General features: G+C 39.4%; 2 protein-coding genes across 4 annotated transcripts in view; one reads left to right on the forward strand and one right to left on the reverse strand.

Annotated features, from left to right (window-relative positions):
* On the forward strand, window positions 1-21,405 carry rcl1 (RNA terminal phosphate cyclase-like 1). 2 transcript variants are annotated; one of them, XM_054757842.1, is made up of 9 exons: window positions 1-216; window positions 561-632; window positions 1,389-1,564; window positions 3,457-3,531; window positions 3,605-3,729; window positions 4,047-4,172; window positions 7,934-8,105; window positions 15,093-15,196; window positions 20,210-21,405. In XM_054757842.1, the coding sequence occupies exons 1-9, from the start codon at window positions 87-89 to the stop codon at window positions 20,361-20,363; spliced, it is 1,134 nt and encodes a 377-aa protein (XP_054613817.1). In that variant the 5' UTR covers window positions 1-86; the 3' UTR covers window positions 20,364-21,405. The 2 variants fall into 2 exon arrangements, with proteins under 2 accessions (XP_054613817.1, XP_054613818.1); XM_054757843.1 differs by having other exon boundaries at window positions 3-216; window positions 7,949-8,105.
* anxa3b (annexin A3b) overlaps window positions 20,381-25,476 on the reverse strand; it is a 10,940-nt gene continuing 5,844 nt past the window's right edge. For both annotated transcript variants that reach the window (XM_054757844.1, XM_054757846.1), the window contains exons 12-14: window positions 23,793-23,851; window positions 23,411-23,533; window positions 20,381-20,692 (exon numbers count right to left, since the gene is read on the reverse strand). In XM_054757844.1, the coding sequence (XP_054613819.1) occupies window positions 20,636-20,692; window positions 23,411-23,533; window positions 23,793-23,851 (239 nt within the window). In that variant the 3' untranslated portion in view covers window positions 20,381-20,635. The remainder of the gene's footprint in view (window positions 20,693-23,410; window positions 23,534-23,792; window positions 23,852-25,476) is intronic.

Below are 25,476 nucleotides of genomic sequence, written 5' to 3' on the forward strand. Positions count from 1 at the left end.
GTTACTTCCTGGAAAAACACACGTGGATTCCAGCGACTCCTCCACGCACTGAGGGAAGCAGCAGCAGCAGCAACAACAACAACAACATGGCAAGTTACGGGCTCACTTACGACGGCTGCAATTTCTTCAGACAACGCCTGGTTTTGTCCACGCTGAGTGGGAAGCGAGTTAAAATCAGAAACATCCGGTCCAAAGACGACGACCCGGGGCTGCGAGGTGAGTTGTTGTAGGAGAGCTGCAAGTGGCGTCGTAGTTAGCATCTCATGCTAACAAGCTAGCTGCTACGCAGTTGGGAGTGACTTTCAAGACGGCGGTAGAAGAGAAGCTATGGCGCCGGGCTTCTGTTTGGAATGGAATTAAATGTCTTTTAAATGTTATAAATTTAAATGTTGTGTTGTTTTGAATGTGAGAAACTCAAATCAGACTTTTCTCAGTGGGGCAGGTAAATGGCATTACGTCAGTGGTGTTTCCCTAGTCTTGTTATGGTATGCTAATACATCAATAAATTATTTTTAGATTTTATGAATGCATTCTAACTTATCGTTTTCTGTGTTTTGAAGATTTTGAGGCCAGCTTCATCAGACTTCTTGACAAAGTGACCAACGGCTCCACGATAGAAATAAACCAAACAGGTGGATGTTCACGTCATTGTTACATCATGTATTGTTTATGGGTTTCAAGATACGTCTGATTTGGCTTATTTGTCTCGGCATTGTGATATATGGGGAAATTGGCACACTTTTGCAAGTCACCGAGAATGTAATTAGTATTTTTAGAATTTAATTCGACAATAACAAAATACGCAATGTACAGCACTGACCAGAATATAACGCTGGACTGAATATAAGACAATGTTTTCCACAAGACTGCAATTTATTCATGGCTTTGGGTTGTGGGTCGTTTTGGTGTATGTCGAATTTGCGTAATTGACCGTGACTTACATGCGTGCAATTTTTTTGGACGCATGGGAGAAAAAAAGTGAACAAAACACTTGAAAAACAAAACAAAAAAAGTGAGTGTTGCTTTTACGTTAGTCTCCAAAAGTGGCCAACAAGACCAGAAAGAATCCTGCTCTCTGGCAAATTATTACAGCGGGAAACTGTACAAATAAATCATCACAATGACTCAAAATAAACATTACTCCCGCCAAGGCCTAGAAACTGCAGTAATACAGTAGAATGGAACGTGTCATTGAATGAATGAACTTTTAAGTGATGAACTCATTCAATACCAAAGACGTTTTCACACACCTGGGCGCCATATCCCAAAGACCTATACGTCTTTTACTCTTTTGGCTTGCAGATTTTTACATTTTTGCTTATCCTTGCGATAAAACTCCTGTATGAAATTTACACGTTGTACTCCCCCCCCCCCCCCACCCCCACAAGGCACTGTGTTATTCTACCGACCGGGTTTACTTTACGGAGGCTGCATAGAACACGACTGCAGCCTGCAGCGCTCCATAGGGTACTACCTGGAGGCCCTGCTCATGCTGGCTCCCTTCATGAAGACCGCGCTGAAGGCCACCCTCAGGGGCGTCACCAATGACCCCACGGACCCCACGGTAAGAAAACACGAGCGTTACTCAATTTAAAAAAAAAAAAAAAAAGCCTACTTTGAGTCAAAGTAAAGATTATTTCAACCAGCGACTAGGACCCACCCAAACAGAATCATACGAAAAGGGGGGAAGTTTTGGCAAACATTTTCAGCAAACCGAATCTTATGAAAAGTGAGGCACATTTTTGTCAAAAACAGAATCGTGTGAAAAGTAGGGCAACATTTTGGTGAAAATTTTCGTCAAACTAAAACATCTAAAAAGCGGGGTAAAATGTTGATGCAAATTTTTGTCAAACAGTTACTACGAAAAGCAAATCATACCAAAAGTGGGTCTGATTGTTGTTGAAAACTATCATACAAAAGGTGGGGACATTTTTGTCCAATTTTTGACAAACTGAATCGTAGGAAAAGTAGTGCTAACTTTTGCTAAAAAAAAAAAAGTCAAAACAAATTATATGAAAAGTGGAGGAAAATTTTGACGTAAATGTTGTCAAACTGAATCATAAAAAGTGGGGGACAATTTTGGTGCAAATTTTGGTTGAACAGAATCCTATGAAAAATAGGGCAAAATTTGGTGCAAATTTTGTAAAACCGAATCATACCAAAAGTGGGTCTAATTATTGTTGAAAACTATCATACAAAAGGTGGGGACATTTTTGGCCAATTTTTGTCAAACTGAATCATAGGAAAAGTGGGGCTAACTTTTGGCAAAAAATGTCGTCAAACCAAATTATATGAAAAGGGGGGGCACAATTTTGGTGCAAATTTTCATCAAAAACGGAATCTTAGGAAAAGTGGGGCAAATTTTTTTGGTGGAAATTTTGAGTCTAAATTTTGGTGCACATTTTGGTTAAAAACAATCTTACAGAAATGGGGCTTTGTCAAATTATTATATATTAATACGCAAAGTGGGGGGAAATTTTGTTGCAAATTTTTGTTAAACAGAATCATAGAAAAAGTGGGGAAAATTTTTGTTGAAAACAATCATAGGAAAACTGGGTAAAGTTTTGGTGAAATGTTTTGTCAAACCGAGTTATCCACAAAGTGGGGTAAAATTTTGATGTTAATTTTCAACAAACAGCATCTTACGAAAAGTAGGGGTAAATTGATGAAAATTTTGTCAAACTGAATCATATGAAAAGTGGCGGAAAAGTTTGGTAAAACAGAATCGTACGAAAAGCGGGGGAACATTTTGGTGCAAATTTTTTTCAAACAGAATCATATGAAAGTGGGGCACATTTTTGGTGCAAATTTTTGTTGCAAAGAGAATCTTAGGAAAAGTGGGCCAAAATTTTGGCGAAAATTTTTATCCAGCCAAATCTTCCAAAAAGTGGGGCAAAATTTTGATGCAAATTTTCATTAAACAGAATCGTATGAAAAGGGGAAAAAATTGGTGCAAATTTTTGGAATCCTATTAAAAAAAAAAAAACGGGGCAAAGTTTTGGCACACATTTTAGTCGAAAACATTTGTACATAAAATGGGCAAGATTTTGGTGCAAATTGTCGTCAAAAACCAAATAATACAGAAAGTAGGGCGTACGAAAACTCAGGTTTGATGCTGCGTGTGGAGGCGGTGTGATTGCATCAATTAGGGCGGAGCCTGCTATTTAAAGACACCCAGCCATCCAGATTGGAGGAAACTGTAGTCTGTTGTAACCAGGATTGATTATAATGCGCCTTCATGCATGTGAGGAAGTGAAGCATTTACAGGGAAAGATTGGTGTGTAGTTGCAGCAAGTTGCACACATCCTTCTAGTTTTGTTTTTTTTGCTCATGGCCAAGACGTGTTGTGCCCACAGGGGCGAGGAGTGAGTGGGTTAGGGGGAGATGGATGTTGTCATGGAAACAGTGAAGTGCATCTCTGCTTCATGTTGTTGCTGCTGCTGCTGCTGCTTGCAGGTGGATCTGCTCAAGTGCACAGCTCTTCCTGTGATGAAGAAGTTTGGCATTGATGGAGAAGGCTTGGACCTGAAGGTGGACATGCAAGATACGCAGTTGATCAGATGCAGGTTCCCTGAGTCTGACTCCCTTGTCTCTGTGCCCTCAGGTGGTGAAGAGAGGAATGGCACCTGGCGGAGGAGGAGAGGTGGTGTTTACGTGCCCTGTCAGAAGGACCATCAAGCCCGTGCAGCTCACAGAGCCAGGAAAGATTAAAAGAATCCGGGGTGTGGCGTATCCTTTTCTACTCATCCCACTTGCAGACTTGGACCGAGTGTGTGTGTGTGTGATGAGCACAAATGATGTGGTGAATGAGTAACGCAGCTCAGAACTTGACAGTGTCACCTGTTCATTACCCACAGCAGCTCATGTAAACTACCCGACAACAGCAGTTTGTTTTTTTTTGTGATGGTTTGAAGGTTTATATTGTTGAAATATTTTAGACCTGCTAACATGTACGCATTTTTTTTCTGCCTGAACTGTTTAGGGTAGTCTGCTTTCTTGGATCATGCTGACAAGACACCAAAGCAACCTTGACAAGTCCTATCTAGATATTCCGTGAGAGTTTCCCCTCAGATGGCCAACAGGATTGTGGAGTCGGCCCGGGGTGTCCTGAACAAGTTCATTCCGGACATCTACATCCACACGGACCACATGAAGGGAGCCAACTCTGGCAAGTCAGTATCATCACAGGACTCCATAACGGGAGTTTCCCATCTTGTAACATTGATGAATATGTGATGTTACTGGGAAGAGTTGAGGAAACTGCAATGTGCTCACTTCACCACTAGATGGAGCTGCTACACACTACATGCTACACCCTGAAACTCCCCTAAAGTTGCACAATTGGGAAAAAGGCACCTCCAAAAGTTTTTCAACTCCATAAGCCTCTGAAAGAAGCTTGTTTGTTTTGCTTTTTCCGTACCTTTTTTGGTGATGCCACCGAAAACTAAAATACCAGTTGTGGCATGCAGTAAAAGTGTGACAAACCATATAATAAGAACCAAGCTAGTCTCTGTCCTGGCTGCTCAGTACAATATGCCGTCTGTCATCAGTTGTTTACTATACCGTGGTTTGTTTACTTGTATCCTTCTATGACAGTTAAAAATATGAGTTAAAGTATGCGGGTTACTAAAAAGAAAAGATGGAATATGCTGGAGCCTAACCCTGCTGATTTGGGCCGAGCGGCGGGGTACACCCTGAACTGGTCGCCAGTCAATTGCACGATCATGCAAATATGTTATTCGTAAACGCCACAATCATAACATCACATGGTAGCCGTTTTTACACAAGATGTCTGGTGTGGTACGTTGTGGTTGTCGGCAACCACTCATTCCGAGTATGTACTTTAAAGCGATTACTGTAATCCCTCGTTTATGGTGGTTAATTGGTCCCAGACCCGACCATGAAAGTAGGATTCATTATTCATAAATGGAATATTTTGGTAGTTGGAGCATGGAGAACCTGTTTACAACCTTTTATATATGCTTTTTACCAATACGAGAGCCCTCTAAACATGAAGTAACACCCCTATAGTCACCTTTACACTCCTATTACACAGTATAATGGACATAATTAGAAAAATAAGACATAACATAGACACGTGTTAGCATTGGGAGAGTTCCTTGTTGCTTGTTTACTTTGTGTTTCTGTATGGTACTTCTTGTGGTGGCTATTGTCTCATCAGTGTAACATTACTGACACCTAGTGACCAGTGTGGATTACTACATAACATCACAACGTCCTTGAATGCGTCTTCTGAATGCTTTATAGTCATCCCTCATTTATGGCGGTTAATTGGTTCCAGACGCGATCGTGATAAGTGAATTTCCACCAAGTAGGATTCCAGAATTAAAAATTGAATATTTTTGTAGTTAAAGCATAGAAAAACTGTTTGCCAACTTCTAAATAGACTTTTTAACATTATTAGAGACCATTAGACATGATCTAACACCCCTATAGTCGCCTTTACGCTCCTATCACACAATATAGTAGGCATAATAACAAACTTGAAAGGCACTCTGAGAGCGCAGACCTCCTCCAAGCGCCATAGTTCCCCCCATATTGTGATTTGCAGCAAAGGTATTAGTCATACGTTAATTTTATCTACAGTCAAACCTGTCTTAGCGGCCACCTTTATAGAACAGCCACCTGCCTATGGCGGCCACTGAAAAATCCCCCCCGCAGCAAATTTACATGTTATAGACCCTGTGTATAGCAGTCACCTGTCCAACGCGGCGAGCGGCCACCCATTTTGTCTCCCTTGGTCAATATCTGACTGCATATAGCGGCCAAATTACCAACTCAAGTAGAAGCTTCATGCACGAAAAAGTTTTGTTTTTCAATCAATGAAGCCGTCGTGTGTAGACTTTAATTACTGAGTCCTAGCTCAGTCACAATCATTCACAAGATCCACACAAACTGTCAGTTGTTCCACATAAAAAAGCCGTCTTCTTTTGAGCTTGCTATTTCCTGGTCAAACATGTAACTTTAAGAGCATTTGCACCAAAACATTACCGCAAAGTAGGCTGGGAACAGGACGTGCTCCCAGCGACGCTACAATTTAAAAAAAAAAAAACATACGCTAGCATGCATGCGGCAGCGGGAGCAAAACTGAGTTGGGTTGTACTTAATTGAAGTATTTTAGAATGTACTCACGTTATTTTTCATCAATCCTCATCCACAAATCCATCAAAGTCCTCATCTTCTGTATTCGACACAAAAAAAGCCGTCTTCTTTTCCGTTCGCTACTAGTCTGTTAACTTGTCAGTGTTATTCAGCTCCAAAGCAAAGAAGGAAACTTCTCCTGTTGCTTCTGCCAACTTTATTTATTGAACGCGGCCACCAGACAGCAGCTCAGAACACACACACATCTCTCAGCATCGTCTCTCCTTCCTGCTTGCCCACAAGGCAAAGGTTAAACAAGCCCCACTACATAGCTGTCCAGCCAATGCCTGTAAGAAATGACACCGTTTATTTCCTGGTGTGCACTGGTCAATACTGTAATGCCGCTTGTTGTGGGGAAGGAGAGACTCACGTCGCCGATGCATTTTAATGGCTTTATTAACAGCGGAGAACACTGCAGGACTTTACATCCACGCCAACATAAACACACTTCCCAACTCTCTCCAAACTCACAGCTAGCACTGAGGCTAGCTCTCCTGCTCGGGACGCCCACCGTCACTTCCCGTCACTTCCTGATGAACTAAAGCTGTAATGACACTGCCGTATAAAAAGTAAAATACAAAAAGCAAGCGTAAGACATTACTAGCACAGCTTTGTTCTGTGGGCCGTGGATAATAACAAGCGTAGTAGTGCTGTACAACTTTTATCCGCAGTCCCACAGTGCCCTCTACTGGTCAACATATTTTTTTTTTCATTTTTTTTTTTTTTCCTTTACTGGTCAACATTCAAACTGGACACCAACCTTTCTATAGAGGCCACCTTTCTATAGCGGCCACTTTTGCAGTCTCCCTCTAGTATATAGACAATCTACTATAGACAATTTTGACTGTATTTAGATTGCTAATGTTAACATTGCTAGCATTGCTAACATGCTAACCCCTAGTGTAATAGTGGTAAGTGTTTATATATAAGCATATATAAGTGTCTTGCTATGAAAATGTCTAAAAATGCTATTAGCTAATTTTAGCATGCTAGCAATCCTAACATGTTAATGTTAGCTTGCTAACACCTAACATAATAGTGGCAAGTGTGTATATATTTGTCTAGCTATGAAATGGCTAAAAATGCTACTATTATGTTAGCATGCTAGCAACGCTAAAGTGCTAACGTTAGCATGCTAACACCCAGCATGGTAGTGCTAAGTTGTCATAGAAGTGTCTACTTGTGAAAATGGCTAAAACTGCTTCTGTGCTAATGTTAACATGGTTATAATGCTAACATGCTAACATTAGTACGCTAACACCTAACATGATAGTGCTAAGTGTTTATACATGTCTACAAATTAAAATAGCTAGCCAGGTGCTAGCATGCTAATGTTAGCACCTGGCGTGATAGCGCAATGTACTGGGAAGGTGTAAATGTCCCGAATGTGTTGAGAATTTTGACTTTGGAATGGTCTGAATCGGTTAAGAAATGTGGAAGTAGCTACTGTAGAACTCTTCATTCAAAGCTGCAACAAAAAGCCTGTTGTTCTGGCGATCAAGTCTGGTGCTTGTGTGTCTCACTCAACATTAACATTAGTGACACCTACAAATCATCAGTGTCATGGAACGCTTCCTTTTTTTTTCCTAACATTTGTATTTTAGTTCATTTAACCATTTTTATGCGTGATATGTAATGATATGTAATATGATACATTTTATGCATGCATATGTTTTTACTAATGATGGGCCGTATTCAACCACGGAACTGTGAAGCTTTGAACTTGGAAGCGTGACGCGGCGAGGGATTACTGGGTACTCATTTCAGAAAGTGTGAGTTTTCGCAGGTCACCAGGTTTTGGTCTGATGCTGGTGGCAGAGACTCTGGAAGGTTATTTCCTCGGCGCTGAGATGACGTCCACGCCGCAGGGACAAGGAGACCCCGTTTTGCCCGAGGACCTGGGACGCGACTGTGCCAAGCGGCTGCTGGAGGAAGTACATCGGGTAAGTGCTGCTGCTACCTGCACGTCTTTTTGCAATAATGTATTTCTGTGTAACATAGCAATGAGTCGACTCTTCAAGTGGACGTAAAATGAGTCAGATGTGGGGTTTTGAGTGAGACGCCTCAAACTATTATTTTGCAAAGTTTTATTGTAGCCGTTTTTTGTTAGTCAAATATGCCCGTCGACGCAAGCGTTACGCAAACTAGCATGACACCATTTTGTAACGCTGCTTTCGAGACAATTCCTAATTGTTTGGCTGAATACCTGTCATACACCGTCAGGACATTAGGAAGACGTGGTGCGACGGTCACACGCTGCCCTTGTTTGCTGGCATTCCCCAGTAATGACCATCAATCCCTGGAATGATTGTCTGGAATGCAGCTGGGAGTTTGTTTATAGGCACCAACGGACATGTGGAAAGTATCTAAAGGGACAAGGGACTCACTGAATGCTGCGGTCTCTTGCTATAAGACAGGGATCTCGAAACTTTTTCCAGCGAGGGCCACATAGTGAAACATGAAAGGAAGCAACTTTGCCACTTTGATATTTTCTAAAGCAACACATGTACAGTAGATATGCTAACAAGTTATATACTGTATATTTTAAGAAATAACTGCATCTCAGCTCTGTCAAATAGGTGAAAAAGGATATTGTTATTATCCACTTTCCGCTCCTTTTTGCAGTTTTTTTTTTATTTTCCGATGTTTTTCATAAATAATCTTAGTAAGTTTTAATCTTGTGATATGATGACTTTATTCCCATAATATTTTGACTTTATTCCCATAATATTCTAACTTTCCCCCAACCTAATTTTCCAAAAAAAATTGAAACTTTATTTAGTTTTGTTTTTCATAATATTACGAGTTAAAAAAAAAAATCATTTCAACTCTGTGCTACTAAAATTACATTTTTTCCTCATATTATGAGGTTATTCTCGTAATTATGACTCCTTTTTTTTTTTTTTTTACAACTTTTTTCTTATAATATATCTCATTCATAACATTACAGCTGTTTTTTAAACTTCTGTAGTCTTATAATTAGGACTTTATTTGCATAATATGTATTATTTATTAACATTATTTATTCATATTTTATATTTATTCTTTTAACATGAACTTTTTCCACAACCTAATTTTCCAAAAATTACGACATTACTGCTTTGTTTGTGTGTTGGTCATATTCTTCCTCATAATATTATGTTATTTTTGTACATTTTTTCTTGTTAGCTTAAAAAATTTTTGCTTAATATTTTGAGTTTATTCTATTTTTTTTTCAAAGTTTTCTTGTTAAATTATATTTTAGAATCTACTGCGGGCCTCAAATGGCCCCCGGGCCGCACTTTAGCCACCCCTGTAACAAGACGCAGTGCAACAGCACAGATTTTATTCAAATACATTCAAACTTGTCTATAGCGGCCACTAGAAGGAGTCTGCAAAAGTGGCCACTATAGACAGGTGGCCTCTATAGACAGGTTGGCGTCCAGTTTGAATGTTGACCGGTAGAGTGAAAAAAAGAAAAAAAGGGGGACAAAAATAATAATAATAATGTTGACCAGTAGAGGGCACTGCGGACTGCGGATAAAAGTTGTACAGCACTACTAGGCTTGTTATTATCATGGTTCATGGCATATGAGTCAAACAGTAGCACATCACATAGTACAATTCACAATTTTGCATGTCCAAAAAGGAGTAGGAAGAAGCAAAGCTTATTTAATCCTACCCCTCATCAGTTTCACATAAGTTGCAATACATTTATTCACCTCTTGTTCTTCCAAGTGTACTTTGTAGGTCTACATGACAATGTAGTGCAATCATAGCCAAGGTTTTTACTTACTAAAAGGAAGCTAGAGGCTTAATAATAACTGATAGAATATATCCACCACCCACAGAACAAAGCTGTGCTAGTAATGTCTTACGCTTGTTTTTTATATTTTACTTTTTATACGGCAGAGTGTCATTACAGCTTTAGTTCATCAGGAAGTGAGGGGAAGTGACGGTGGGCGTCCCGAGCAGGAGAGCTAGGCTCAGTGCTAGCTGTGAGTTTGGAGAGAGTTGGGAAGTGTGTTTATGTCGGCGTGGATGTAAAGTCCTGCAGTGTTCTCCGCTGTTAATAAAGCCATTAAAGTGCATCGGCGACGTGAGTCTCTCCTTCCCCACAACAAGCGGCATTACAGTATTGACCAGTGCACACCAGGAAATAAACGGTGTCATTTCTTACAGGCATTGGCTGGACAGCTATGTAGTGGGGCTTGTTTAACCTTTGCCTTGTGGGCAAGCAGGAAGGAGAGACGATGCTGAGAGATGTGTGTGTGTTCTGAGCTGCTGTCTGGTGGCCGCGTTCAATAAATAAAGTTGGCAGAAGCAACAGGAGAAGCTTCCTTCTTTGCTTCGGAGCTGAATAACACTGACAAGTTAACAGACTAGTAGCGAACGGAACATATAAATTTAACATGTAAATTTGCTGCGGGGGATTTTTCAGTGGCTGCTATAGGCAGGTGGCCGTTCTATAAAGGTGGCCGCTAAGACAGGTTTGACTGTAGTTAGAAAAGTGGTGTCAGAAGTGGGATGCTCAGCTGTGAGGGCTTATTTGGCCAGTGTGCGAGTAGACGCTGAAGATGGGTGAAGCACGAATGTGATTTCGATGGGGCACCTGTGTGGGACACGGAGCTGCCTCTGGAAGAGGGAGGTAGTTTTGTGATAAGTGGTGTCAGAAGTGGGATGGTTAGCTTTGTGACAGGTTAGGTTATTGGCGCTTTTGTGACTCACGAAAGAATGTTTTGTCATTTGTCTTCAGAGTAAAGACAGTATTGTTTTTAAATGGTAATAAAGTGTTTTGTTCTGTTTATTTTTTACACTTTTTGTATGACAATTAACTGTACAGTTATTAGGAAACCCACCCCCCAAAAATGCTACCATTATAGGTAGCATGTAGCTGAAAGGAATAATGGCTGATGACTAATATGAAAAAACATGTCTTCATTCGCAAGCCTACATCTGCATATCAATAAATCTCACATTTTTTGAAAAAAGGACTGGGCAATATGGCCGAAATATAAAATATATTTTTAAAAAAAGTATTTAAAAAATCCCCTACTTTTAAAAGAAAGCAGTAAGTACAAATGACGAGTTTAGCTTTTATTTTATGAAAAAGTGATCAAACGCAACACTATAGTAAAACAATATACCATATTTTGTATAAGTTGCACCAGCCAAAAATGCGCAATGAAGAGGAAAAAAGCCATTAAGTCGCACTGGACTATACGTTGCATTTTTGGGGGGAAATTGATCAAATCAGAGACCAAGAACAGACATTTCATCTTGAAAGGCGAGTGATAGTACAAGTAATAACAATCAAATGGAGAACAACAGGCTAAATAGGTGGTATGGTGACGTGACATATTAACGGTTTTTCAGATAACTACCGCCTAAAGAACCCGCAAAGTCATCTATACTGGTGGCCTTGGCACCTACCTGGGCGTGGACACATACTGGAACTGCACTGTTGGCAAGCCTCTCCTGCAGCACCTTCTTCGAGCACCCATTTGTCAACTCGTTCCTCTAGCTGTGGCCAGCTAGCTTTTAGCCCGCCTCTAGCTTTTTTTGTTTCCTTTTGCAATTAGAGCATCCTCCGCTTTTCGCCAGTCCCTCACAAGTTTCTCGTTCACTCCAGACTTTCTTTCTGCTGCTCGACTACAGTTTTCGGCTGCATATTTCACTACTTGCAGCTTGTAATCTGCAGAATATGAATTTCTTTTGGGGGCATTTGTGTGTTTCCGTCCTTCTCAGTTGTCTTTATAAGCACCACACCACTGTGTGGTGCTGGGAACAGGCACGCAGACGGAACCACGTGGCACCCCAAACCATAGAAGAAGAAAGATCGGATGCGCATAAGTTCGTCGTCCTCCGCTTACGGGAAGTGGAATCCTTTTTCAAGAAAACAATACGTACAAATAAGAAGCTTTATTAATGTCCAAAGAGAAAGTTGGAGACATCTGATGACATAATTTCGGGAGAAATTGCGTGTGAACGCTGCCGCTCTGTGGAATCCCGCGCCCCAACCCTTACGAGCTGCTGAAAATGCTGCAGCTCGCATGCTAACACCTAGCCCTGACGAAAATTGGAAATTTTCCCAAAAATCACACTTTTCCCTAAACCTGCTACAAACGACATAGATCATTCAAAACAAGTTTTGTTTTCAAAAAATGATCAAAAGTAACCCTTATTTTCCTCTCGGCTGTTTTATTTTAAAAACTAGATTTTGTAGTCTTTTTTTGTATACTTTTTATAATTTTACCTTCTCATTGCTGCACCTTTTTAAAAAAACATTCATAAAGAATTGTCACATGACTGAATCTGAAGAAAAATCCGCTTTTTTCCATGACGTGAGAGTAAAGATGAGTAGTTTGACTTTATTGTAGTTTCAGCATGCAGCAGTGTTTACTGCTGTGTCCTAACCGCTCACGTCCGAGACATGTATGGCGGTTGTTGTTTTTGGCGTTTTGCCGTAGCGAAGGTGACCATCGCTCCAAATAATAAAGAGAATGCCGTCATGTTGCTGTGGGAACACGTCCAATTGGAGCCAGCCTGCCAGCCAGCAAGTCTTATTGGAGCCATGTGAGTCCTGTTAGCTGCTCAGGGCATCGCTGCTTAACTCTGAAAGAGCGATATTGTTGAAGGCGTGCATCCTCCTCAGCGGGAGCAGCAGCACACGCTGTGGAGATGGTGTGTCCGCCCCACAGGCTCTCTCGACTTGCCTGGATCTTTTTAGTATTTTATTTTTGTAAAAGCCTGCTGGAAGATCAGGTCCATTCAGATGTGTTGATTTGAATAACCGCTGATTTGAATAACCCCGTTGAAGTTTGACAGGCACCACGGAGATGAAGGAAATTGATAGGAGAGTCTCCTTGATGGAATTGTTGTGATATTTTTCTATTCTTTCCAAAAAAAACCCCAACGGGTGCCTCGCATGTGTGTTTGCTCTCTGGTTAATGAGTACAGTCGGCTTGTAGTAAAACCAAACACACTGGATGGGACATTTTGTTTTTCAACAATGGACACAAGCTGATGTAAGTGGTCCGTCCGCTCACTCCACAAATCTTCTTATCGATTTTGGATGCTTGGTAGTTGCGTGGCGTACAAATTGATGTCACTCCGCTTGCTGTGTGGGGACGTTTGAAGTATATTTGGATGCCATTTTTACTTGTTTTGATTAGAAATGTAATATGCATGGTGTGTGTTAGTTTTTTTTGGAGGGGGAGGTGGAATTCCTTGTAAGGATCGAAGGTACTTTTCCAACACCAGAGCCTCTTGGGACGCGATAACGAAGCTTTTTTTCCCCGGACATATGACTTTAAAAGAAGCAAACAAGACGGTTAATGAGGAACATGTTGAGTTCATTTGTAGCAGCACGTAAAGGTAAGACCGATAGGCTTTTTTTGTACGAGACAGAACGCAGCAATTTGGCCTGATTAACAACCATAAAGAGATACTTTGCCAATTATACTGTAAAACCCGATGTAAAAATAAGTGTAAAGCAACATTTTTGGAGAAAAACGTAAAATTAATTAGAATAAAGCTATATTTTAGGTAAGAAATTAAAATCCATGAGAATAAAGCTACATTTTTGGAGAAAAAAAATAGTTAAATCTATTAAAACAATGCTTTTTTGTAGAGAAAAAAATTAAAATGTATTTAAATAAAGCAATATTTTTGTGGAAGAAGGTAGTACATTTTATTACAATAAAGCTATATTTGTGGAGGAAAAAATAGCAAAGTTTATTAAAATAAAGATAATTTTTTTAGTTTATTAGATTAAAGCTATATTTTTGGAGAGGAAAAATTAAATTTATGAGGCAAAAGCTATATTTTGGGGAGAATTTTTTAAATTTTAACTTTGCATAGAAAGAATTGTGACATTTATGAGAATTAAGCTATATTTTTGGGAGCTAAAATGTTGTAAGGTTTATTAGAATAAAGCTGTATTTTTCAATAAATAGTAACATCAAATAGTAACATCAAATGTATTTTTGGGACAAAACAGTACCTTTTATTACAACAAAGCTCTTTAAAGTATTAGATGAAAGCTAAACTCCTAGAATTATGCCTTTTGTTCTTATTTTTATTTTGGGAAAAAAACAAAACAGCAACAATGGGGGGAAAAAAGAGCAAAGTTGATATTGATAATATGCTTTTTCATAGTACCATGCTCAGGTGGCAGAGTGGTCGTCTCCCAACCTGAAGGTTGCGGGTTCGATTCTCCGTCCACCCGTGATCATGTGGAAGTGTCCTTGGGCAAGACAGTGAACCCCATCAGTGGGTAAGCAGTGTTTGCTGTTGTAGTGTAATTCTATATCCTTACAGACATACAGTGTATATAATATTTCATTGTATGGCCCAAACACTTTGTAGTAATGAGGACTATTCTAGCACTGTGATGTGGAAATAAATAAATACAATTAAAATGTTAGAAACCTGACCAGGATGCACGCAGCTTTTGCACATAACAAAAAAAAAAGCCTTGGCACTGAATGTTGAATCTTCAAAGTCAGTCTTTGAAAACATGGATGCGTAATGCTCACGGCTGGGTGAAAGGGTCATGTGACGGATACGAGTATGGAAAGAATGGCGCTTTAGAAAACGACAACAACAAAGTCACTCAGCTGATATGAAATGGGAAATGATCTGTTCCGGGGTCGCCATCTGTCGCCATCCAACAACTTTTGACTGTGCAGGCAATCGTTTCAAGTCACTTTTGAAACATCTTAGCTGTCGCAAAGCAGAGTTGGTAGCTTTATTGGTTCTAGGGTTATCATCGCGCTTTCCCTCTGACGTGTGTGCGACTTTGGAGGTGTATTTTTCCTCGTGTCAACAACCTGATAAGATGTGCGTCACGGGTCGGCTCCCGTCTCTTTCATGTTTTTGCAAACATCCCCGCCCCCGTGACGCCGCAGGCTTACACACACGGTGCTCCCTTGTTTGTGTGTTTGTAGGGCGGCTGCGTGGATTCGTCCAATCAGAGCCTGGCGCTGCTCCTGATGACCCTTGGCCAGCAGGACGTATCCAAGCTTTTGCTCGGACCTCTCTCGCCGTACACGTAAGCCATTTGACAACACACACACACACACACACACACACACACACACGCACGCACACTTGGTTTAGTCATCAATACTTGTTTAGTTATTATTCTACCAGAAAGGACAACAGGATGTTCCAAAGTTAGCTTTCTTCAATGAATGGAGGTGAGGTGGACAAAGATACACATATCAGTGTGGTATACGTATTTCCCTTGATGATCCCTTTTCCACTGCGCGGTACCTACTCAGCTCCACATGGCTCTACTCACGAGCAGGTACTATTTATAGTAGAACTGACACCGCAGTGTTTATACTCCACAGTCTCCACTTGGCAGCAGTGCTCCGTTTTCTTACTTACACTCAAAATGGTGAGTGTGCAGTGATGGACACTTAGCACCCTCATTAACTGCCATCTTGGCTGGAGGTGGAAGGGAAGGGGAGGGGCTAACTCTACTGTGTGCAGTTCACTGTTAAAAAGGTGAGAAGAAAAGGAAGCGGATAAATATTGAATTTAAGTGAATTTGGTTCTTTATTACCAAAGCTTTTTTTTTTTTTTTACTGAATTTTTTTGCACATGGATTTTTTTTTTTTATATTTAAATTATGCAGAAAATGTAATTGAATAAATGTTTGTAAGCAAAATGTATGTGTTTTTGAAATTCGGTTCATTGAGTTAGTGTTTAAAAATTGAGTTTGCTAAAATAGGGTTTCTTAAAATTTCTTAACAATCAAAGTGCAATTTAGGGCAAATAAATGTGATGTTTCAAAAGTCACAGACACACTTGGGTTAATTAAGACTGAAGCAATCAATCATCTCAGAACCAGTCAGGTAAGGAGTGCGTAGTTACGTAACACAGGTCTTTATAAGCTAGGTGTATCGGTCGGTTTTCAAACATGGAATTTATTTGCACTGAATTTTTATCAATTGACATTTTTTAAAATCAGTTTATGTACAGAATTTTTACAAACTTGAAGTCTTGAATAAAGTGAATTTTTATTAACTATTTTTATCAATTTAATTTTCATATACTGAAATTTTATAGTGATTTCTTTTATTTATCAAGTAAATTTTTTATACTTAATTTTTATTAACTAATTGTAAAGTAAATTTTGTATGAACTGATTTTTTTTATCAACTTAATTTTTATGAAGTGAATTTTTATAGTGATTTTTTTTATGAACTGATATTTTTATTAAATCAGCTTTTATATACTCAATTTTTACAAACTTGATTTTTTATAAAGGTAATTTGAATCAAGTAGATTTTTATTAACTGATATTTTTATTAAATCAGTTTTTATATACTGAATTTTTACAAACTTGAATTTTTATAAAGTTAATTTGAATCAAGTAGATTTTTATTAACTGATATTTTTATGAAGTGAATTTTTATATACTGAAATTTTATAGTAATTTTAAAAACTATTTTTATCAAGTAAAATTTTCATACTTTTTATTATTAGTAATTAGGTAAATTTTGTATGAATTGTTTTTTTTTTATAAACTTAATTTTTATAGGGTGACTTTTTCTTAACTGAAGTTGTGCAAACTGATATTTTTATGTACTGATTTAATATTACATTTTCCGCATAATTTGGTGTAAGAAAAAAAAATCAGTTCTCAAAATTCAGATGCAAAAAAAAAATCCATTTGATCAATAGAGTGCATAACAACAGTGATGGATTTGGGACATCACTACACTGTCCAAATTCACACACTCAGGAACTAAGTACACAGTGTGCTTAGTATACTTACTGAAGTGCAAGTACAAAGTATTCCTTTGAGACCCTGCCTCGGTGTACCAACCCAAAGCCACATGCTCAGACATGAATAAATACATGAGACAAGGTTGTCCACCATTGTTGTTTGGTAGCGCAGTGGAAAAGCAGCGGGGTTGTTCGAGTTGTGTTCCAGCACGGAAACGTGAACTGTCCATTTTCAGTTATCATGGTACCGGTGCTGTGTTGCTCTCAAGTACAGTACTATGATAACTGAAGATTGGCAGTGCCTTTGCATACCACGCCTCTGCACCCTATGAACCCCATCAACCTCATCAACCTCCTTTTTTTTTTTTTTTTTTTTTTTTTTTTTTACAAATTTGTGTGTGTACCGTATTTTCTCAAACAGCAGCCTCCTATGTAACACATCCTTGCTGTTTGCAGGGGTTATGGTCTGGGACCACAAGTATGTCTATTTTTGACAAGCGGGTTAATCCAACTAGCCCTAATAGAAAGCAGGATTCGATATTAATATGTGGAATATTTTGTAGTCATGGCATTTAAAACCTGCTTCTAAATACAGTTAACATTATTAGAGCCCACTAGACAGGAAATAACACCCCTATAGTCACCTTTCCATTTATATTACCCAATATTGTGTATATAATCAGAGAAAATAGGACATATTAGACATAAATAAGATAACAAGCTCACACTCGGCAGTTCCCTGTTGTTTTTTTTCTGGACAGCGTACTTCCTGCGGTGGCTGTTGTCTCATCAGTGTATTGTTATGGTGCCTTGACACTCGTATTACCCAGTAGAGTAGATATAATGAAAGTAAATAAGCCATTTAAGACGTAAATACAACTCCTGATCGAGCAGTGTCACAGTAAATGTGTTCCCTAGGGGACCTTACCGGCGGGCGGACAGATGTGTACAGGACGGGAAGTGACGTTGGAGGCTCACAGTTGAGTGTTGTTATGGCCACAATGGTAGCCCGTGTTACTGTTACGATTATTATGCCTGTTGTGTGATCATTTAAACTTGCAATAAATGCATTTACTGGCGATCAAGTCCAGCCCTTGTCTCACCAAACAATTACTGACACCTAGTGGCTAACGTACAATACTACATTCATAATTACAATGCTTCTTCTGCCTTGTATTTGTATTTTAGTTCATTTAGTTAGTTCATTTTGCCAGCTTGCTTAATTTAGGTTAACAATAAGTACAAATTGCTTAAATGTGTTTGTTTATTTATTTTTACTTCTAATAGGACATATTCAACCACAAAACAGCGGTGATTTATGAATTGTTCTGTCAAAGACAAATTTCTGTTCTGCAACAGACAATAAAGGTTATCTATCCAATCAATTACTTTGTGAGAAACGAAATAAAGTGAGTGCACGATGTTGAGAGGGACGACGGTATATAATATTTCTATTTTCTATCATTTGTGGGTAAAAATGTAAAAAATTCTATATTTAATATTACACTAAGCCAATGGCTAAAAACTGAATGGACGCACCCATGAAAAGCCCTTAAAAATGCACATTTTTGATACGGTAGACCCGAATATATGCCTCTCACTGACGTTTAAATTTGTTTTGTTCACATTAAAAAACAATTACAGACATACATACAGTAGGGGTGCCACAAGATTTTGCAAGATTAAAACATGACGCGTTCTTGTTCAAGAAAAAAAACTGTCTGGTGGGCACCAGGCCTGGGACGAAAGAAATAATAATCGCACAATAAATGAACTGCCTTCAGTATATTGCCGTGTGCATGCGTGTCTGTTTTCCTCGCCTCTCGCCTCCAAGCAGGCAGAAAGAGAGTTCACTCAGTGCAGTGCATTTGTTCCATAGAACAACGGCATGAACGGAGGGAGCCCTTTTGTCAGGCGGGGCCGGTAGCATAAACACGGCATGCAGAAGAGTGTAGCCTGGTTAGGAGCAGCGCAAGGTAACGTAGTAGAAATTAAATCGGTAGGTTGCAATGTATTGTCTTTTTTTTTTCCAGTGTACTTTTCTTAAAAGTAATCTCGTCTCTTCTTGTTCTGGTAGACCCAATCTCATGTATAGTCTTTTGACACCCCAAGCTTAGAGTAATCCCTTGCCACTTTGCGCTTCGACTTTCACAGCTTCACTCGATCAGTTTTTCCAAAATATATGAACAAGTCATGCCGTTTCATGTTGAATACGGCCTATTACTGGGAAAAAAAAGTATATTTGACATATGCCTAATTTTCATGCATAAAAATGGCTAAATGAGGTAAAATGCGAATATACTGTAAAACGTTGTGGTGATCTGTAGTATTCTACACTTGTCGCTAGGTGTCCGTAATAATGACGTTAATGAGACAGTAGCCACAGGAAGTACTGTACAGAACAGGAAGTAAACAGGAACATGGAACTCTCCCAATGCTAACATGTGAGTCCATGTTATGTCTTATTTTTGCTTACGATGTCTGCTATATTGGGTAGGGGGTGTTCTTTCGTGTCTAGAGGGCTCAAATAATCACCGGACTTGATCGCTGGAACAGGATTTGATTGTAGGTTTGAATTATGTCACAACAGGCACAATAATTCCTAAGAAAAACACGGGCTACCGCTGCAGCCGTAACCCACGGCAGGATGAAACTCAACTCTGAAACCCCGACGTCAATTCCTGTCTGACACACATTTAGAGCAACACACACAGGAACTAGTCTTATGTCTTAAAATGCCTTCTTCACTCCTATTATGTCTACGAAATTGGGTAATAGGAGTGTAAAGGTGACTGTAGGGGTGTTATTTGATGTCTAGAGGGCTCTAATAATGTTAAAGTTGTTTTGTTTGTTTTTTTTGCACTGACTAGGAAATGATTCTATTTATAATAAGGAATCCTACTTCCCGGAAATTCACTTATCACAGTCAGGTCTGCAATTGATTACTATATAGTATTTTACTTATTTACATACCACGTCTGCTCGTCTTCCTGCTGGAAAATGTTGAGTGAACTGTGAACTGGCAGACTGCGCCCTCTGCTGGATTCATAGCCACATCATCCCCCCCCCCCCGCAGATAGCGCCATCAAACTGCTTAGATACTAAAGTTGCCATAATGGAAAATTAATGTGTAATTTAAAGCTATACTTTTATGAAAATTTTGTACAATACCGTCACCACCGTAACACTCAAGAGACCTGGTACTCTCTGCAGTTGAGTGACTAACCCCATCCCACCAGCCGCTATATGAGGAAATAGCTTATTTTATTTGTCATCAGCTCTTCAGTTGGTCTTTATTCTTTGTTGGCTGTCTCCGTCTCTACAGGATGGAGTTCCTCCGACACATTAGAGACTTTTTCCAGCTCATGTTCAAAATGGACGTTCAGAAGCCGTTAGAGGAGGAGAGGAAAGGGGGGGATAAAGTCCTCATGACGTGCGTCGGGGTCGGTTACAGCAACTTGAACAAAACTCTGAAATAAATCACACATTTTGTACACAAAGTCTAAGGTGTTTATTTGTGTCCAGTACGGTGAAGTGCACAAGAGGGAACAAAATACTTTGGAGTACCGCTCATCAGTCACAAATGTTACATGTTTTTTTTTTTTTTTTTTAACTCGTCCAGCATTGCTGGGATTCCACATGAAAAAGCTATTTAAGATGCTTCCTTTCAAGTCTCGCTTGTGGCAAAGTCAATTTGTATTATCGATGTGCCAAGCAGCCACGTGTTTGTCATCACAGGAAGTCGGGGGCGTTAGTCCTGACCGCACAGATGTTTGAGGGCGTCGCCATAGCTGCCTGACACTTCAGACTACCAAAAAAAGAGAAAGAAACCAGTAACTATTACTCATCTTTTGCAGCAAATTAATCTAATATTGATACAGTATTTGATATCTGTCCGATATCAGCCCTATCGCATTGTTTTGAACGGCGTGAGACGCTGCGTCACTATGCCAGAATAATAGTTCTTTGTGTTATTGTGCTAGCTGCTACAATAACAATGGCACTGTAGCTTGGCTTATATACAGGTCAGTTATGCAACATTATTGGTGTTTTTTGAGGTTTTATATATATATATATATATATATATATATATATATATATATATATAGGGGTGTCCCATTACGTGTACTGTTAGCTCCCACGTGCTAACTATTTTTTAACTATTTTTCTCTCTTTAGAACGCGCAGAAAAGTGAAAGACGTGGTCATGTTTCACATAAGGATTGTGTAAGATTTGGGCAAGATTCCAAAAAAAGTGCAGGTTTCCTTTTAAGGTGAAATATGCTGTTTATCAGCTGATCAAAAGGTTTAAGACCACAGCCACACCATGGCTTTCCTGTTGGTTTGAAACGTTTGCGTGGGACGCCAAAAAGTCATTGGCTACAAGAGAAAAGAGCTGACACCTGTCAGAGGTGAGTAATATCTGGTTTAGATGCTTCATTTAGTACCTTGGACCTTGCTACATTATGCCTATTGTGAATCAAATATCAACAAGATCTCGTGGGACTAAAACGTGACAAGATTTCTCATTCAGAAAAAAAACCTGTCTTGTGGGCACTAGGCCTTTGACTAAGGTAAATGAATTAATCACACAATGAATGAAAATGAACTGGATCATTTTGCCGGTCTCAATATATTGCCATGTGCATGCGTGTCTGTTTTTCTCATCTCTTGCCTCCAACCAAGCAGAAAGGTTCACTCTGTGCATTGGGTTCAGCACTTTGGTGTGTTTTGTTCGGTAGCATAGAATGTAAAAAAGGCTTGATCAAGTGACATTACTCAAGAATAATAATCAGCAACAGTAGATAAGAGAGAAATTAGTGGTGTCACGAGATGAGACGATACAAGAGATCCTCTCCCTGCCAGTTTGGACGCAATCAAAAGCAGACACGCATGCACACCATTTTCACGTAGTTTATATGATTTGGTCCTCTGTGTTTTCGGTTGGTCTATATTAGCTTGGCTATACTATGAACCATGCTACTACCGCAATCCTGATTTCTTACTTTTTTGCATGTTTGTCACACTTAAATGTTTCAGATCATCAAACAAGTTAAATATTAGTCAATGGCAACACAACTGAACACAAAATGCAGTTTTTAATGAAACCTTTTTATGATTAAAAGGGAGAAAAAATCCAAACCTACACGGCGCACATCCCATTTTGTAACTGAGATGAATTCAGATCTATCAGTGTGGAAAAGGTTATTAAGACTCCAGCCAACCACAGTGAGAGTCATCCACAAATGGCAAAAACATGGAACAGCGGTGAACCTTCCCAGGACTGGCCGACCAACCAAAATGACCCCAAGAGCGCAGCGGTGACTCATCCAAGAGGTCACAAAAGACCCCACATCAACATCATCCAAAGAACTGCAGGCCACCATAAGAAAGACAATGGGCAAAAACGGCTTGCATGGCAGAGTTCCAAGACCAAAACCATTGCTGAACAAAAAGAACATTAAGGCTCGTCTCGACATCTTGATGATCCCCAAGACCTTTGGGAAAATACTCTGTGGTCTGACGAGACAAAAGTTGAACTTTTTGGAAGGTGTGTGTCCCATTACATCTGGCGTAAATTTCAGAATAAGAACATCACAGCAACAGTAAAATGTGGTGGTGGTAGTGTGATGGTCTTCAGGACCTGGAAGACTTGCTGTGATAAATGGAAGCATGAATTCTGCTGAAGGAGAATGTCGGCCATCTGTTGGTGACCTCAAGCTGAAAGCAACTTGGGTTCTGCAGCAGGACAATGATCCAAAACACACCAGCAAGTCCACCTCTGAATGGATGAAGACTTTGGAGTGGCCTAGTCCAAGTCCTGACCTGAATCCTATTGAGATGCTGTGGCATGACCTTAAAAAGGCACTTCATGCTGGAAAAGCCTCCAATGTGGCTGAATGACAACAATTGTGCAAAATTCCTCCCCAGCGCTGTAAGAGACTCATTGCAAGTTATCACAAACGCTTGATTGCAGTTGTTGCTGCTAAGGGGGGCCCAACCACTTATTAGGTTTAGGGGGCAATCACTTTTTCACACAGGACCATGTAGCTTTGGATTGTTTTTCTCTCTTAATAATAAAAAGTTTCATTTAAAAAGTGTATTTTGTGTTGAGTTGTGTTGTCATTGACTAATATTTACATTTGTTTATGATCTGAAACATTTAAGTGTGACAAACATGCAAAAAAAAAAAGAAAAAATCAGGAGGGGGGCTAACAGTTTTTCACACCCCTGTATCTGAGGTCTACATGAGAGTTTAAAATAAATCACTCTGATGTCTTGTGTTCTTCATACTAAGTATCAGTATTTGATCGGTATGCCGATACCTGCCTGAATTACTGGCTATTGAAACTAGAAAGGAAATCAGTGGTATTGCACATCACTAGTTAACGATACCACAACACGTGTCCACATAAACGGAACATTTTTTAATAGAAATGGGCCCATTTGGTTCTCACGTTTTGCGGTCGGGTTGCGGACATACAGTACGCGGGTTTCAGCGTAAATGTGCTTTTGTGCATATTTACCTCAAGCTGGGAGTAGAGCGTGTATCCGAAGAGCTTCTTGTACTCGGCTCTGATGTCCAGAAGATCGATCTCGGAGCGGCTGACCAGTATCCGGGTCAGCGTGGACTCTGTGGTTCCTAAACCCTGAAGGAAACATCCGCATGTTCAGTCAGTGTGGGACTTCATGCAAGAATCTTTTGTAGGTATGATCAACAGCAACAGATGCTTTTCCGGCTGCACACTGCTAGCTGCGTTTCAAGCAACGTTGCACTTTTTTTCCGCTGTGCTTTTTAAAAAGCAGGCTTAACATTCTTCTCAGCGTTTCTCCTGACAATGTGATCGTCCACTGTGGCTAAACTGGACATAAAGGAGGTCAAGTGGTCATCATCTAGACGCTGCTCACCTTCACACTCTCGTAAAGCCTCTCTGCCAGGTACGCAGGCACGTTCTTCACACATTTCACTAGACAGGAAGAAGCAATGAGACCAAAAGGCTTCAACATTTAGCAAAAACGCATTGAAAACAAATGACAAGCTGTTCTCAGGAGATTTGACAAAGATAAAAAGAGTATTTGGCCCATGCCGAAAAATGGAATTGCTATTAAATCAGTAAGTAGAATGCAGGGAAAAGTCATAACTTCACTTAATCAATGTATTGATTTTTTTAAATGAATTTTTATGTTTAAAGTAGTCAAATGCATGAAAAAGCCACACATTTGACAGTCGGAAATACTGTAAGAAGTCACTACAAAAAGAAAAGTTACTAGAGAAGAAATATTTTTATAATTTCCCCCCCAGTAAGTTAAAAATGTAAAAATCGTGACATTAAGAGAGTTTTTTTTGTTACCTTTCCTGTCCAGCCGTTTGAGAAAGTAATATTGTTGTTGAATTACTGTATTACGAAAATAAAATACTTACATTATGAGACAAAAGTTGCACCCCCCCCCCCCTGCCAGAATGTGACAATGTGTCAGAATGTGAGAAAAATGATTTTTTTCTTGAGGAAAACAAAACTTGCCTAGAAGAATAAAGTCCCTGTATAACGCACTCAAATTTATTTCATTATTTTCTTATACTTTGAGGCAAAAAAATATAATTTTACAAGAATAAAGTCCTAATATTATGAGGGGGGGGGGGGGGGGAAAGTTTAACTTACAAGAAAAAAATCCTTGCATTTAGGAATAAGACCATTTTTTTCTGGAAAAAAAAGTAATTGGGGGTTATTTTCTGACACTTTTTTTGAGGAAAACAATTTCCTAATTTTACAAGAATAAAATTTTAATATTACAAGGAAAAAATTGTCAAGAATAAATTACAAATATTACAAGAAAAAGTTGGAAATGTCTAAAAAAAAAAATAACTATCTTATGAGAATAAAATATGAGAATAAAGTGCTGAAATTCCCGCGACCCTAATGAGGATGAAGCGGTATAGAAAATGGATGGATGGAAGTGCTGAAATTACAAGACAAAAGTTAGTTGTTTTCCCCCAAGAAAAACAAAACAGGTATTCTTCAAATATCGTAAACGTTTTACAAGAATAAATTTGTAATATTGCAAGGCGGCAGAGCTTAAAGTGTAGGAAAAAAATCCTAGCATTCAAGAAAAATACTTTTCAGGGGGAAAAGCCATATTACAGTAATGGTACTCTTTCAAGAATAAAAAATTCAATCCAACAAAAGGTATTCGATATTCGGGGTAAAAAAAAAAAATATACACTGCTCAAACAAATGAGAGGAACACTTGGAAAATACATCAGATCTAAACTGGGGGGAAAATGATGTTGAATATCTTTCCTGATAATAAGTGGGTGATGTATTAGTAACAAAATGATGCCACATCATTTGATAGGTTTAGGTCCATCCGGCGCCGCCAGGTTGCTCCTCAGACTGTCCAGGAGCTCATGGATGCCCTGGTCCAGATCTGGGAGGAGATCCCCCAGGACACCATCCGTAGTCTCATTAGGAGCATGCCCCCACGTTGTCAGGCATGCGTACAAGCACGTGGGGGCCACACAAACTACTGAGAATCATTTGGAGTTGCTACAATGACATTTTAGCAAAATGGACCAGTCTGCTGCATCATTTCT

The sequence above is a fragment of the Dunckerocampus dactyliophorus genome, chromosome 17 (assembly GCF_027744805.1).
Source record: "Dunckerocampus dactyliophorus isolate RoL2022-P2 chromosome 17, RoL_Ddac_1.1, whole genome shotgun sequence".
NCBI lineage: Eukaryota > Metazoa > Chordata > Actinopteri > Syngnathiformes > Syngnathidae > Dunckerocampus > Dunckerocampus dactyliophorus.

Bases quoted from the DNA above. Each gene is read 5' to 3' on its own strand.
- rcl1 (XM_054757842.1), top strand. From the start codon at position 87: ATGGCAAGTTACGGGCTCACTTACGACGGCTGCAATTTCTTCAGACAA. The intron at 3,532-3,604 runs GTGGACATGCAA...CTGTGCCCTCAG, and splicing joins GAGAAGGCTTGGACCTGAAG to GTGGTGAAGAGAGGAATGGC. The intron at 8,106-15,092 runs GTAAGTGCTGCT...GTGTGTTTGTAG, and splicing joins TGCTGGAGGAAGTACATCGG to GGCGGCTGCGTGGATTCGTC.